This window comes from Natator depressus, chromosome 8 (assembly GCF_965152275.1).
Source record: "Natator depressus isolate rNatDep1 chromosome 8, rNatDep2.hap1, whole genome shotgun sequence".
Classification (NCBI taxonomy): domain Eukaryota; kingdom Metazoa; phylum Chordata; order Testudines; family Cheloniidae; genus Natator; species Natator depressus.
In genome coordinates this window covers 87,449,078-87,465,997 of record NC_134241.1, presented here as the reverse complement: position 1 = coordinate 87,465,997, position 16,920 = coordinate 87,449,078, and the positions used below count along the sequence as shown (strand labels likewise).

General features: G+C 42.5%; 1 protein-coding gene across 3 annotated transcripts in view; it reads right to left on the bottom strand.

Moving 5' to 3' along the window:
* DNAI4 (dynein axonemal intermediate chain 4) overlaps positions 1-11,231 on the bottom strand; it is a 31,633-nt gene extending 20,402 nt beyond the window's left edge. For 2 of the 3 annotated variants that reach the window (XM_074962279.1, XM_074962278.1), the window contains exons 1-7: positions 11,067-11,230; positions 10,149-10,338; positions 7,706-7,899; positions 5,889-5,998; positions 5,503-5,659; positions 2,361-2,500; positions 41-208 (exon numbers count right to left, since the gene is read on the bottom strand). In XM_074962279.1, the coding sequence (XP_074818380.1) occupies positions 41-208; positions 2,361-2,500; positions 5,503-5,659; positions 5,889-5,998; positions 7,706-7,899; positions 10,149-10,338; positions 11,067-11,122 (1,015 nt within the window). In that variant the 5' untranslated portion in view covers positions 11,123-11,230. Of the gene's footprint in view, positions 1-40; positions 209-2,360; positions 2,501-5,502; positions 5,660-5,888; positions 5,999-7,705; positions 7,900-10,148; positions 10,339-11,066 lie in introns of all 3 variants that reach the window. The other variant, XM_074962277.1, reaches the window with a different exon arrangement.
* Positions 11,232-16,920: the final 5,689 nt, after the last annotated feature.

Below are 16,920 nucleotides of genomic sequence, written 5' to 3'. Positions count from 1 at the left end.
AAAAACACTGTAGAAATTTAAACCTAGAACGAAAAGTTACCTCTATCTGTAGAAGTAGTAGACATGGTTCGTTCACGGTCTTTGGTCACGTTAGATTTACTGCTAGTCAAACTTGTTGGTCTGCTACTTCTTTCAGTTACTGAAGGTGTAAGCGTTGTTTCCAAGGCATTAAAGGAATCATACAAGTCCCAAGAAGTGGCCATTATCCCTAAAAATGAATTACACAATATCATAGCACAGCAGAATCTCAGTTACGAACTGACCAGTCAACCACAAACCTCATTTGGAACCAGAAATACGCAGTCAGGCAGCAGCAGAGACAAAAAAAAAAGCAAATATAGTACAGTACTGTGTTAAACATAAACTACTAAAAAATAAAGGGAAAGCAGCATTTTTCTTCTGCATAGTAAACTTTCAAAGCTGTATTAAGTCAGTGTTCAGTTGTAAACTTTTGAAAGAACAACCATAACGTTTTGTTCAGAGTTACGAACATTTCAGAGTTATGAACAACCTCCATTCCTGAGGTGCTCATAACTCTGAGTTTCTACTCTATTGTGCTTCTAAACATTTACTGTAAAGGACTAAAACTGAGGGAAATGTTAGACTTTTTATAGGAAATGCCAAATCTCTTCAGTAAACTGGTACAGAAACACTGTCAGACAAAAAAAAGGAGTACTTGTATGCTCAAATAAATTTGTTAGTCTCTAAGGTGCTTTTCTTTTTGCGGATACAGACTAACACAGCTGCTACTCTGAAAAGTGTCAGACAAGTTTGCAACAATATCAACTGTGGGGCTGTCATGGGTGTATTAACGTCGTCTGTGTGTAGGGTCTCCCATCAGTGTTTGTGTCCATCTCTTATTAAAAAACACTAATAATACTTAGTATGTATATACCCATAAGTCTTTATGTATTCAACTTTGCAAAACATCAACTAATTGGAATGTAGAATAATCAGAATTACAGATGCATATAATGTGGAAAATATACTCCCAGTTCATTTCTGTATCTAATCTATACACATATATGTGAACATTTATATGTCCTCTCTACTTTTTCTACAATACTATCCTTTTATATTTAGTTTATATGCCATAAATAAATCAAAGAAATAAGATTTAGAACACCATTCCCCACAGCCATTCTTTTGCCTTCTTCATAAAGAAAATGTCAAAAGTAGGTGCTGAAATTTGGATAAACATCTAAGAGCCTGCATACTTGTCCAAATTTGTCTAGAAAACTGAGGCAGAAGTCTTGTAAGACAGTCTTCTCCTGTTTGCCAGGACTTCCTGGTTTGACGGAGATTTGAAATCCCGGGAAAGAGCTTCTTCAATGCTACTATACTGTGCTATCTTCACCTAGAGCTGAAACCAGAGCCACTGGAAAAGTTAAGGACAAAAAAGGAACAGCATTTTCAAATCTCAGAAAGATGTTTAGTTTGAGTTTTGGATAAAGTTTTCCCTTTCCAGAGGTACTCTGCCTCTGTGGTGCTGAGACGGACAGATTACAAAGGGGGAGAGCTCTTTGAAGGATCAACTACTATATCCTTTCAATGGATGCAGAATGTGCTGCTCCCTGGACCAGTTTCTACATGGTAGGAGTAGGAGGTGCAGAAGTGAGGCAGGGGCCCTGCTGATGCCGCCATCCCATCCCCTGCTGCCACATCTCTGTTGGGATGCAGACTCCTTCAGGCCACTCTACCTTACCTGCATCTTATGCTCAAGAAATGCAAACACTGACATTCTGGCTGCCTGCTGCGTGGGTGTACAAGCAAGAAAAGGAATCCCTGATAGAGCTGCTCAGGAATTTTTTGACAAAACATTTTTATGGAAAAAATACTTATTTGTCTGAACTGAAACTTTCTGCAGGAGAGAGAAATTGAGAAATTTCTCATTGCAAAGAATATTTGTGAGGTTTAGGAAGTATCAAAACATTCCATTTTGACATTTTCTAAACAAAAAATTCCAGTTTTCCAGTTTGAAACATTTTGATGGTCCCAAACCAAATTTTCTTTTCAGATTTTCAGAATGCAAAAATTTGAGACTTTAACTTTTCATCCCAATTTGGGGCAGGAAAAATTATTGAAATCACAAACATTTTGGCAGGACAGGAAAACCCAGGTCTACTTCCTGAACTCTTTGTTAGCCTGCTTATACACCTGCACAAAAGTAGCCTCAACCAAGTCGCATAGTCTTTCTTTAATTTTAGTGTTGTCCTGAATAAGTTTAAAAAGTAATGAATAATCTAAGTTTAATCACTAATAAGCCACTATAACAATTAGCAAAGGTACAAAATGTTTAATGGGAAAGGGCTCTTAAGCATCATTTGCTATATTTATCACTTTTTTGAATGATAATTTACCTTTATCCTCCATGAGGATTTTGTCACATTGTACTTCTTTATTCTTTGGTGCTCCATTAAGAGTTTGCATCATCCTTTCCACAAAGCGATCATTACCAACTCTATTTTTACAAAGCTCAATATAATCCTTGTTCTGTTCCCTTTGAAAAATTACATACATGTTAAAAAAACCCAAATCTATCGATATTAAAAATAACACATTGAACAGGACATGGTGTTTTCAACTAAGGTCTACTGCTTCTGTCTCTTTCAATGAAAAAGGTTTTGTTTGGCTCCAAATACTCCCTTGCAGTGGTTGCTACCCCAACTTTGCCACATTGTTTAGGTCAGAAAAGTATTATAGAGATGGGCCTGAGCCAAAACATTAGATCCAAACATCCTTGAACTTTGGGGAAATTCAGATACAGTTCTGAAATTTGTAGCTCTGGCCCATCTCTACTACAGAGTGAAACTAACTAGATGCTCCTAAATACAAAAGTGAAAGTGATTAATCTATATTGTCTAGTCTCTAATAACTGCAGAAATAGTGAAGAGGAAATGTCTTTTTTTAGTTCTTTCAGTTTTAATACTGAAAAGGCAGAAGTGGATTATACTAAGCCTGAATCTACCAACAGTTTGGTCACCCTCTACCCCCAATCAACCTACAATGTATGCTGTGCATACATACTAAATCAGAGTCATATTATTCCCTGCTGCTTCCCATCCTTCTTTCCTTGGATCACACTGTGGTGTGATCTTATGTTGTGGGATGGAGACCCACTAGGGACCCAGGATGCATTACCTCCTCCCTGTATCCTGTACCAGAAGCAGATGGCTACCAGCAATAAGCTGTTCAATATGCCAACTGCTGCTCACAGGCTAAGTCATGTGTGGGAGCCTGGATCCCAGCCCTTATGGCTTAATTCTGCAAACACATTGTGACAAGCTTTCAGAGCTCAAAGAGGGAGCCCTGGCACACTCCATCCCAGTGGAGTTCCTATGAAGAGGCCAGGAATCTCTGGTTTTGGGGGTTAACTCCTAGCCAAGGTTCAGAGAGACATGCCAGGGAGGAAGGGCTAGACTCACAAGGGACTTTTAGGCACCTTGTGAATCACAGTGTTGTTCCTGTGATTTTCTGAGCCTGAGTTAGGCACTTAGGTTCCTTATTAAATGACTGGGGAGAGATAGGTGTCTTAGACTGTGATTCACAAAAACCAACATACTACAAGGGGAGCCGCCAAGAGGTGTGCCTGCTGAACCTCTGCCTCTCAGAGAGGTAGGTGCCTGGTGTTAGACGCCTAGCTCTGCTAGTGATTCACAACTAGGAACCCCTCTCCTGGAGTCAGGAGGCTTAGGCACCTAAGGTATTTCTTGTGAGAATGACTCAGGCAGGCACCCAACTCCACACACAATGGTGGCAGCAGGAGGAGGAGAAGGTGGTAGAGCTGCCACCACCCATGTTGTAACTTTTAGCCCAGTGGTTAGAGCACTCATCTGGGCTGTGGGAGAGCTGGGTTCAACTCTTGTGATTATTTATCCACAGTGAATTGGCTTCAACTGGAGAGATTGAGGGAGCCCCCACATTAGAATATCCCATAGTTCAGAGGGTAGAGCACTCTCCTGAGGGGTGGGAGATCCCTCTTCAAATTCTTTCTCCCCCATCAGGCAGAGAGGGAGTTGAACCCAGGTCTCCCACATCAGAGGTGCGTGCTCTAATCATTGGGTTGCTAAAACATATAAGATGGGTAGCATTATCACCACCTGCTTCTCCTCTGACCAAACTTTGAATGGGACCCAATCTAGCAGGCAGTGTCTGAGCATGCCTACCAGGTAGGGTCCTGCAGGCATAGAGGTAAGCCTATCTTCCCTGGTTTGTGAATCACTCTGGGGCTGAGGTGGGAGATAAGCACCTGGACACCTACACTGAGACAACAGTGCACATACCCAGAGGCAGACATTTAGGCAGAGGAAATGTTTACTCTGAAAATGTAGGTGCCAAGTTTGTTTAGGCACCTACAGGGAACAGCTGGTGTTTGTAAATCACAGGGGAGACTAAAACTGGGACTTAGGTGCCTATATTTGGATTTAGGCATCTAAGTCTGGTACCTTTGTGAATTTAGCCTAAAATGCCAAAGCAGGAGCTAAATAGGTGCAGCTGAGCCTATTTAGGCTCTACACTTTAAAAAGGGTTTGGGTTACTTTAGTGGGAAGAAAGAGACAGCAGCTCCAGGGAAACGTAAGGACTATCTAGTTTGTTGGTTTATACATTTGTTTAGGAATTACTGACTGAAAAGCTACATGGAAAGCATACATCCGGAGTCTTTTGCCAAACTTGGGGGAGAGGGAGGTGTTTTTTTTAGTAAACCTGAACTGCTGTAAATAAACCAGAAATCCCAGAACAGTTTTTCTGTATCAAAACCTAACTCCTGTAGGCTCTCTAGCTATCTAGAACCTGATCCTCCACAAATGTACTACCAAGCACAGCATTTACTACAGTGAATAATTGCTTTAAATGCAAGTATTTGCAGGATGGGGCTCTAAATTCTCCCCTTTCTACAGGTGTGGTTTTTTTTCCTTTGAAAACAAACATCGTTTCCTGTGTTACTAATACCATATAATGTTTATCTGAGTGTGTCCCTTTAACGGTTGAATTAAAAGTCTGCTTTTCCTATATTTACATAGCACTGCTACATAATAAATGCATTTTAAGCAATAAAAACTGCCCATATTCTTCCATTCCTCGCATGATAATGGGGCTCTAACTGATGGTAAATAATTAAAGATTGATATTTGTTTTTGAAAGCCTTTTTACTTGGGTAAAGGGAAATGATTTTTTTAAAATAAAACATTCATTTTAGTAATGGGTTTTGTTGTCACTAGGATACTACTCACCCCTACTTTTCACTAACTGCTTTACCTGCCCGAGTAGGTGAAAGGTCTAAATTCAGTCAGCAAGACAGCCTAAAGGAGACTAGCTTGTCATGTTTAGAGATGGAAGTGAGTACGGTATGGCATTTAGACAAAAGTCACGTTGTGAAATATAGGTAGTAAAGACCTTGATCCTGTATGTCAATGAGCCCTTTCAACTCTCTGAACTCAATGGAAATTGAGCGCATTATGGCTTGGGATACCGAAGTGTGTGTGAAATTGTGAATATACATACTGCACTTTTTCAGCATCTTCAGATTCAGTGGACACCATGACAGTTGGCATGTCCAATAGCCAGATAGTTTCTGTCTCCATGAGGTAAATATCCACTCTCTTATCAATGTCTTCTTTTGTCAGTTGTTCTTTTATCTCATCTCGCCTCACCTGTACATCTGTCAAATTATATAATGTGAAAATGAAATTTTTTTTTCTAAGATCAAAAGAGAAAAACTTAATTGTAAAAAATAATAGTGTTGACTTGGAGTCACACACTGTGGTGCACTGAGCTCCTCAAGGGGTGCTCAGCACCCCTCAACTTCTACCGACTTCAGTGTCTCCCAGAATTGTGCTTCAAAGCCAACAGTATGAATCTCTGTAATTACAGAAACACATTTTCTTTACCAGATAAGCTAATAGCTGTGTCTCGTCTGGAACCAGGCTCTACTATTTCATCTGCCATAGACTCAGTTGTAGATGTGGTTGATTTAGAAATACTGCTGCTTCCATATGTCCTTTAATAACAAAGAAATATACAGAAACAAAATGTGAGAGTCCAGATATGGCAATATTCAAAATAATACAAAAATAACAAAGTACTGGTAGTAGGATAGCCAAGTCACACTACATGGTGGTCGTGCATACAGCAAATGCTTGTGTTGCAAAAGGAATCCTAGAAAGACACTGGAAAGACAATAATGAATTTGTTTAAAAGAGTTAATAAATTAAGACTTCATCTGAGAGAGTATCCTATGGTACTGAAAAGATGATGGGGAAGAATTTAATAACATCTGGGATCCATTCACCACAGCACACATCAGGCAGTGATCTCAAAGCATGGTGTGTTGTTGCCATTTCACAGCTGGGGATGCTGAAACTCAGAGAAGCCATCTAGTCCCACTGCCCTACGGTGACACGGAAGGGAAGTGGGACTAGAATCCTGACCTCTTGAACCCCAGCCTCATCCTCTCTCCAGGCCACACAGCTGATCGTGCTGTTAGAGCAGCCAGGCTGGCTGGGAAGTGTGGAGCAGGGGTGCCAGAACAGGAGGGGGCCAGGGAGCCATGCCCCCCCCCTTTTTAAAAAAAGGCGTAAAGGCGAGCAATGGTGCTGGATACCTGCTGTGTGTTGCTATGATCCCACCACTGTCAGGTGAGTCTTCAGCACCTTTCACTATCAATCCTTTGAAATTTCTTTTGAAATATATAAGAAAACATCTTGAAAATCATATACACTGGTCGCATTGTGTTAAGTCAAAATGAAAAAACAATGAATCTATGTGTAAGGAGTGGTTGTGATGAAGGTTTTTTTAAAACATACTTGTGTATAACAGTTTTTTTAGTATACTTCCTTTTCCTCAAAAGGTGTGTGTCTCAAAATATACAAGAGCATAATGCAGCGTAGGAAAATAGGCTAAGGAAGGTGTGACTTAGAAATTATAGACGGATTCCATTATATTGGTTATTAGTCCCAAAATTTAAAATGACAAAAATGATAGTGCAAACACTTAAGTTCATGCAATACTGCAATTGCAACTGAGCGCTAGATACACAAAGCGGACTGAGCCTCAGCATTGTAACACCTAACTTTAGGTCGCCTCCCGCTTAGTGGAACCCACAGCCCTGAATTAAGCACGTAGGCTCCCTATACAATATATAGGGAGAGTTAGGTGCCTAAGACTGGGATCCACAAAAGCCAGCATGCTGAGCAAGGAGCCACCTAAGTTACCTGACAGAAAATGCCAAGCAGATGGAAAAGAAAAGGAGTACTTGTGGCACCTTAGAGACTAACAAATTTATTTGAGCATAAGCTACAGCTCACTTCATCGGATGCATTCAGTGGAAAATACAGTGGGGAGATTTATATACATAGAGAACGTGAAACATAGAGTGTGTATGGTAACACCCATTGTTTCATATATATAAATCTCCCCACTGTATTTTCCACTGAATGCATCCGATGAAGTGAGCTGTAAGCTTATGCTCAAATAAATTTGTTAGTCTCTAAGGTGCCACAAGTACTCCTTTTCTTTTGTGAATACAGACTAATACGGCTGCTACTCTGAAAGGAGATGGAAGGGGCCTTAAAATAACTTGAGCAGGGACTGGAACCCAGGGCTCCAATTATTCCTGGTACTAGCACTTCTGAAGCTTACATAATCGCCATTCTGGAATCCTGTATAGAATGGGCCAGGATTTGACCCAAGGAATGCAACAACATACCTTGAGAATGGACCTACTAGACTAGCATTAACTCCAGATGTCTGATGCATGGATAAGGAAGACAGAAAATCAGATCCAGTAGCCCCAGAGAAATCCTGGGTTGATAAGATTTTGCTTTGTCTGTGTAGCGAGGCACTTGGTTCTGGACGATAGAGTGGACGGGGTGTTACATCCTTCCCTTGCTCATCAAAAACCTGAATATTTAAATAACAATAATAAAAATTGTGTTCTCTAAAAAAATGAAAATGATATGTAGCTATGCAAGGTGGGTGACGTAATATCTCTTATTGGAACAACTTCTGTTGGTGAAAAAGACAAATGTTTGAGCTACAAATGCAGCTATGCAACATTTAACTTTATTAGTGTTAGAAGGTACAGGAACATTCACCATAGTAGTTAACATAGGGAGGGGCAACAGAACCTCTCTGTGCCAGCATACATTGCAAACAACATCTACCCTCTCACTGCCACTCTTCTTCAAGGGGTTCAACCATGAGAGGACATCTTTAGTTTCTCCCAAGAGCTTCTTAGGAACTCTGCCAGTGGAGGCTGTTTCAGGAATATGCTGAGAAACTACATACACCAGCTACTTGGGGCACACCTCCTCCCTGATCACCACTGCTGACTTTTCAGGCTGTGCTGCTTTATAATAACCCACATGATGAAGAAATCTAGGGAACCTAAATTCTGGCAAAATCTGGTATAAATCAGAGGCTAGCTGGTTCACAGCACTAATATTATGAAATTATTATGCAGCTTTATTAAATTTTATTAGTCCCTCCCCCCCAAAAATCTCTTTTCTGCAAGAAAATATACTGTAAGTCTATTGTAAAGTTTCTAAACAGAATTTTCTTGAAACTTTATATTGGAATTTCTTCTCTATGTCAGGTAAACCAATACAAATGCTCCTGTCAACATGTCTCATGGATTTAAACACAGGTTATTTTCAACTTAAGAAGAAGACTGTTGATCTAAATGGCTGATTTTTCAAATCAACACAAGCAAGTAACGGAAAAAGTACATTTCATTGCTCGATAAATATATCTATTCCTTAGCTATTTAAGGAGTTATTGTGTACCCCTGTAAGTCACTTAAATCTCCCTACCCTAGTATCCCATTTATAAAATGGAGATAATACCTCCCGACGTTGAGAGCTGTGAGGCAATTACAATTTGTAAAGTGTCTTGACAATACTGAATAAAAGCTCTATAGTAATTCAAAGCATTATTATTACAAAATCGAAAAAAAAAGAAAAGTTCTCTCAAAAGAATGTTTTCTCCACTTCTTGTTTGTTTAAGTAGGAGAACAATTCTTAAATGTTTGTGAAAGATGGCATATTAACACAACTGGAACCTGACATTCTCTAAGGGTAAAAGTCATTCCAGTGCACAGTGTCCTATGCACCGCCTTAGTCACACATTCAGGACTAATGAAATGGATCGGGCCCATGTAAGACCCCTACACTAACAGAGAAATGCATGTATGTAATATGCTTTAGCCTAGATTCACAATTTTTCCCGGTTTGCATGCAAAACCTTAGTTGGATATAAATATAACATACTGAATTTATAAAAGTTATCATTCATCTATTTTATCTGGAATCAAGCTTTCCTTGAGCATGTAGCTGTTTGTATACAGCCTACAACCAGATCAAGGCAAGCAAGTATAGATATGCTAGATGTAGCAAATATTTGCTACGTAAGAGGTGACAGAAGAAATATTTCCCTTTTTCTTTATGATGGATGAATGCCTAAGATTAAGGGGGGGAAATCCTGCTTGTATTTTAGCAAAAATGGCGGTGTCATCTACCCTGTTTTTCCCCAAGATTCCATGGGCAAGGAGAACTAGGTATCTTATGACATCAGAAGTACCCCAGGGCCAAGAGAGTGAAACCTGTGAACCTGCAAAAGAAATTAATTTTAATCACTATTTTAAAAAATTAATTTAACACATATGACTGATGTCCTTTTGGGATAAAAGATCTTTTGTAAAAGATTAAACAACCCTAACCCTTAAGAGCAAGGGAATCTCCTACACTAGTTCTCTGGACTTCCAAGAAATCCTCCAAAGTGTCACTAGAAAAAAACAGGGAAGACAAGGCAGAAACTCTATTTGTAAGTTAGAAAATTAAAGGAGGGGAAAAATTTCAGCCTTCCTCAGTATATCACAAAGAAGCAAAAAGGGCACAGATACTGTGTTCCTTTGAGGGTCACTTTTTAAACATTGATCATCATCCTTTCCAGATGGTTTTCTCACTTTCTGGAATATCTGCACTAGCTTCCCCTTTTCCTAGAAAGCTTACCCTTGTCACATTCAGAGTCAGAGTTACCCTGTCACACTGCCCTCTTTTCCCCTTGCACTCCACGCAAACCTCTTTCCAGACAACTTTTAAGATTAACAATCAAACATAATTAGAAATATTTGGTATTGCAAAATTCATTACCTGAATGGTATGCTTACTCCCTATGAGAGACCCCTTATCCATAGTTTTGCCATCAGAAGCTATCAGTATGCTTCTTCGACTCAATGATCCAACTCTGCTTGGGCTGAAACCACTAACATAGCTCATTTGTTTTTGGCTGCTAGTTCCTGAAATAGATGCCCTCTTCATATTTAACTCCAGCTTTGATGTCCTATTTCAACCAAACAAAATATGATTAAGAAATTTATATAGACTATTTAGCAAATAATGAACAGTATAAAGCTCACTACAAAATACCAACTTCACAAACAGAAGCAAATGTTAACTGTAAAATAACAGAATAGAAGAAATGCTAAAGTCTATTTATGGGACTAAGTGTGGTGAAAGGCAACTGGTATAGAAATGAAGGACCAAGAAGCACAGTCTTTGGATTAAAATGTAGGACTGGGATTCAGACCACATAGGTACAGTTCTCAACTCCATCAAAGATTTTCTGCTGGAGTTTGGTGAATCATATCTCCGTGCTTTTGTTTCTCTATCTGTAAAATTAGGATACTACCATTTCCCTCTTTCACAAGGCTACAGTGAGGCTTAGTCCATTCATTGCTCTAAAATGCCCTGGGATCCTTGTGTGGAAGATGCTAAGTGCAAAGAAAGCTTACTGGTAGGTAGGGACTCCAGGGATGGGTGCACTTGAAACGTGCCACATCGATCAGATAGGAGAGAGATCTTGTAAACTAAGGCGATGGTAACCAAGAGTAACCAACAAAACCCCACATGCTCAGTGCAGACGGAAAGCACTGGGATGGAGCCTAGCCTGGCAGGATTAGCAGAGACAACCGCTAGCCTGAGCGCTGCCTGAGCAGCCAGGGCTTGTGGAGAGGGCAGGCCCCCAGCCCGCCCCGTGTCCTCTTGAGCCCACTGCGGCGAGGCACTCACACGCTGACGACGACGCTATGCTTCTTGCCCTTGCCGGCCCGGGTGGAGGAGGACATGGTGCTGGCGGGAGGGGGCGGCTCTCAATACAGCTCCGGTCCCAAGCGGCCCAGCGCGCTCCTCCGCATAGCCCAGAGCGAGCGTGTTTACACGGTAACCATGGCAACCGCCGGCCAACCTGCACCCAGGCGGTTGGCCGGTGGAGAGGGCCGGAAACGGGGGGTAGGCGCTGAGGTGAGGTCGGCTGTTCATGGCGGGAGGCCTCTGGTGCCGGTGGCCTGCAGCCCGCGGCTCCCCCACACCAGTCAGAGAGAGGCGCCCCGCACACTCACACAGCGGGGGCCAGGCGCTCCCCCCCGCCCCCAAACACCGGTCAGGGTCCGGACCCCCGCACAGCAAGAGCCAGGAGCTCCCCCCCAAACAATACAGTCAAGGTCCGGACCCCCACATACCAGGGACCAGAAGGAGCTTCACCCCCCAAAACCAGTGAGGATCAGGACCCCCACACACCAGGGGCCATCGTTACACCTGAGCTTCCAACAAGCCTTCGGCGTTGGGAGCTCCTACCTGTTCTTTCTCAGGGTCTTGCAGTCTGCCTTCAGCCGACCTAAACGCATGCTAGGAGCCCTCCCCTGACCGTTCAGGGACCTGTAACCGCCTTTTCTCATTACAACACCAAAATTCTTGAGAGAGAGAGAGATGTTAAACACTGCCTTCAAATTAACGGGGACGTGGGGCAAGTCTGTGTTCTTCTCTCCCTTTGTAAGGAAAGCAACATTGCATCCATGTGGTTAAACAGTCCAGGAGAGTAACAGAACTTCTTAAAGTATTTAAAATGTGAGTATTGAAAAACTGGTGGCATTGGAGTTTGAGTGTAATAATCATAGGCTATAAATATTGTATAACAAATTTTTTTCTCTAAAAAAGTAAACAAAACCTAAACCACAGACTAAAAAAGTCTCAGCTAGGGACAGGGTGGATGCAGGTTTCCCCCCAAAATTTTGGTGCAATCTCAATGTGCCTTTGACACACACACACACACACACAGTGTGTGTATGTGAGCCATGGCGAGATTGGAAATTTACAAAATTTAAAAGCTTACACTGTTTAGCTATTTTTGGTATTAATTTAGATTGTTACAGGTAGTGGAGAGACTTTTCGATAACGGGATACAATGTATAGTCAAGTTTCAGAGTAACAGCCGTGTTAGTCTGTATTCGCAAAAAGAAAAGGAGTACTTGTGGCACCTTAGAGACTAACCAATTTATTTGAGCATAAGCTTTCGTGAGCTACAGCTCACTTCATCGGATGCATACTGTGGAAAATACAAAAGATGTTCTTATACATACAAACCATGAAAAAATGGGTGTTTACCACTACAAAAGGTTTTCTCTCCCCGCACCGCACTCTCCTGCTGGTAATAGCTTATCTAAAGTGATCACTCTCCTTACAATGTGTATGATAATCAAGTTGGGCCATTTCCAGCACAAATCCAGGTTTTCTCCCCCCCTTTTTTTTTACACACACAAACCCACTCTCCTGTTGGTAATAGCTTATCTACAGTGATCACTCTCCTTACAGTGTGTATGATAATCAAGGTGGGCCATTTCCAGCACAAATCCAGGGTTTAACAAGAATGTCTGAGGAATGGGGGAAAAAACAAGGGGAAACAGGTTACCTCGCATAATGACTTAGCCACTCCCACTCTCTATTCAAGCCTAAGTTAATTGTATCCAATTTGCAAATGAATTCCAATTCAACAGTCTCTCGCTGGAGTCTGGTTTTGAAGTTTTTCTGTTGTAATATCGCAACTTTCATGTCTGTAATTGCGTGACCAGGGAGATTGAAGTGTTCTCCGACTGGTTTATGAATGTTATAATTCTTGACATCTGATTTGTGTCCATTTATTCTTTTACGTAGAGACTGTCCAGTTTGACCAATGTACATGGCAGAGGGGCATTGCTGGCACATGATGGCATCTGTCACATTGGTAGATGTGCAGGTGAACGAGCCTCTGATAGTGTGGCTGATGTTATTAGGCCCTGTGATGGTGTCCCCTGAATAGATATGTGGGCACAGTTGGCAACGGGCTTTGTTGCAAGGATAGGTTCCTGGGTTAGTGGTTCTGTTGTGTGGTATGTGGTTGCTGGTGAGTATTCGCTTCAGGTTGGGGGGCTGTCTGTAGGCAAGGACTGGCCTGTCTCCCAAGATTTGTGAGAGTGTTGTGTCATCCTTCAGGATAGGTTGTAGATCCTTAATAATGCATTGGAGGGGTTTTAGTTGGGGGCTGAAGGTGACGGCTAGTGGCGTTCTGTTATTTTCTTTGTTAGGCCTGTCCTGTAGTAGGTGACTTCTGGGAACTCTTCTGGCTCTATCAATCTGTTTCTTCACTTCCGCAGGTGGGTATTGTAGTTGTAAGAATGCTTGATAGAGATCTTGTAGGTGTTTGTCTCTGTCTGAGGGGTTGGAGCAAATGCGGTTGTATCGCAGAGCTTGGCTGTAGACAATGGATCATGTGGTGTGGTCAGGGTGAAAGCTGGAGGCATGTAGGTAGGAATAGCGGGTCAGTAGGTTTCTGGTATAGGGTGGTGTTTATGTGACCATCGTTTATTAGCACTGTAGTGTCCAGGAAGAGGATCTCTTGTGTGGACTGGACCATTCTTGTATAGTCAAGAATGCTCTTGTGGTTAAAGCACTAGATCTGTGTTTAATTCCTGGCTGTCACAAATTTCCCATGTCACTTAAGCTCTATGCACCATCTGTAAATAGGGCTAATAACATTTCCTTTCTCCAACACTTTGCCAGTCTTTAGGCTGGTAAGCTCCTTGGGACGAGGGACTGTCACTTGCTCTCTCTTACAGTGCCTACCACAATGGGGCCCTGGTCTTGGTCAGAGCCTCTAGGTACTATTGATAATCAAAATGCCTTGGTTTGGCTTTGTGGTTAATACAAATTTATTTGCTTTTGTAGAAAACATGGTGTCCTTTGACCATAGATAAATTCAGGGGAAAACAGGCTGTATGATCTACCTATTACGTGTGTATAAGGGCTGTAGACAGCAACAGCAAATTAGAATGACAGACTTTTCCAAAGTACTGTACATAATACAGTGTCCCCCTTTCTAAGATTATTCCTAATGCCAGCCTTTTGGACACGTGGCACATATGCTCTAACTTGCCTTTCTAGAAAGTTTGTGTGACAGCCAACCATTACTTCTGGTGGTGACATTATACCCACTATTGAACAGTGCTGGAGCCTGCCTAGGTGGACCTGAATGGAAGATATGACTATTACTTAGACCTCAGGTACACTTAACAATTAGATCAACCTAGCTATGTCAGTCAGGGCTGTGACAAATTCCGTACTCTGAGCATTGTAATTAGGTTGACCTAGCCCTTGGTGTAGACTCTGCTAGGTCAATGGAAGAATTTTTCTGTCAACCAAGCTACTGCTTCTCAGGTCTTGTCTATACATAAATCCCTATAGTGCACTGCTGCAGCTGCGCTGTGTTAGAGCTTCAGGGAAGATACTACCCACACTAACGGGAGGGGTTCTTCCATTGGGGTGGGTACTTCACCTCCCCGAAAGGTGGTAGCTAGATTGACAGGAGAATTCTCCCGTCAACCTAGCGCTGTCATGTAAAGTTAACCTGTGAGTAGGGGCATGTTTACATTACAAACTTTTGTAAACAAGTTACGTCAGCCTAAAGCTGTAGCAGTTAGTATATTGCTTACGCTCACGCGTACTTGCCTCTTTGTGGCAGTGGTGCACATACTCACCAGGCGTGCGATGTAAAGTGTAGTGGTATCTCAGTGTGCAACTTGCCACCGCCAGAACACTGCTTTGGCAACACATGGCAGGGCAGAAATGAGTAGTGCAGTGGTGACTGGGAATGCAGGGTCCAGTTCCCATCATGCAATTTTCTCCAGCCCATAATGCCATCTCCATCCCATAATTTTTGCACCTGTTTTGAAAATCCCACAAACCAGCACAGGAAGTTTCACTGTCCACCATCTCTAACCAAAGCATGGAGCCTGCACAGCTCTGCTGCACTGGTGTCATGAGCACTGCAAGCACAGGATGCACGATCCTTGCAGAACCACAACAAGAACTGTGGGGAACATGATGATTTCCTGGAGGGCAGATTGCTGTGGGACATAGAGAGAACCAATTCAAGATTGTTGGTGGTGCTCACAGAGCAGCTGCAAAAGGTGGAGCACCACTTCTGGGCCCAAGAAACAAATGCAGGCTCGGGATGATGAGCAGTGGCTGCAGAACTTTCGGATGTTCCAAGCTCACCCCAGCCTTGCAGCGCAGGGACACCAAAAATAAGAGCTGCACTGATAGTGGAGAAGCAAGTGGCGATCGTACTGTGGAAACTTCCCATGTTGGATTGCTACTAGTCAGTGGGAAATCAGTTTGGAATTGGAAAATCCACTGTGGGGGCTGTTGTCATGCAAGTCTGCAGGGCCATTAATTGTCTCCTGCTACACAGCACTGAGACTCTCGGCAATGTGCAGGACATAATGGAGGGTTCCCAAAATGAGATGGAGCGAAAGACGGTGCACATATCTCTATTTTGGCACCAGATCACCCACAGAGTATATCAACAGAGAGAGCTATTTTTCTATGGTTATGCATGGGGGACGCTTCACCAACAATGCTGGCTGGTCAGGGAACATGTATGACACAAGAACGCAGGACTGTTCAGAAAGCTACAAGCAGATTTCCCAACTGGCAGATTATCACTGGCGAGGTTGAAATGCCAACAGTCATCCTGGGGGACTTGGCCTACGCCTTACTTCCCTGGTTCATGAAGACATACACCGGCCACCTCGACAACACCAAAGAAAGTTCACCTACTGGCTCAGCAGGTGCAGAATGACAGTTGCTTTTGGTAGACTGAAGGGGCGCTGGTGTTGTTTATTCACAAGAATGGATCGCAGTGAAAAAAACTATCTCAGTGGTTATAGCTGCTTGTTGTGTCCTGCATATTATCTGTGAAGCACAGGGGGAAAAGTTGTTGCTGAGTTGGAGAGAGAATGGCTGTCTGCTCAGTCTGAACAGCCAGACACAGGGGCTCTCTGACGAGCTCAACATGCAGCTATACAGCTCAGGGAGGCTTTGAGAGAGCACTTTAGCAGCGAGGCACAGTAATACGTTGTGGTTTGCTGTGCTCTACCTGACCCTGCAGTTTGGGGGCCTGTTTGGAACTGTATGTTCTCACTGTACATCTATGAAAGTAACACTGACAATGCACCTATTAATGTTGTGGTGCTTGCTGTAAATTTAAGATTATTATACTGTGTTTGTCACTGGTCCTATGGGTTGTGTCACAATGTACGATACCACTGCTTTCACTGCCACCAGGCATTATGCAGACCTGTTGGAAAGTAATAAAGATTAATTATTTTCCAAACAAAAGAGTTAGAAGTAAGTACATTAAAACCTTAATACATTTAGGAGAGAGCATAAAAAAGAGGAAGGAACATTCGTGTCCATTTTAGCTACACATACACCAACTGTGGCTCCCACAGGTCAGTTTGTGTGAAGCTGTGATTGTCCTTACTGTCTCACAGGATGGAATGGCAGGGTTAGGGATGCGGTCCCTGATGCCACATGGAATGCTGAGGGGGGGCATATAAGGAGCTTCTATGCTACAATTCTTCATGGACTGCAAAGGGAGGCGAGCCTGGCATTGTTGAACCTATAGGTCTACAAAGGTTGCAGCATCTGTGTTTGCTAACAGAGAAGCCCGATTATGTCCTGGTGCATCTCCCTCTCCTTTTCCTGATAGGCCTCCTGGACCTTTCTGCTGTCAGCTCTTTCCCGCTCTCTACAGTCTGCAGTATTCATC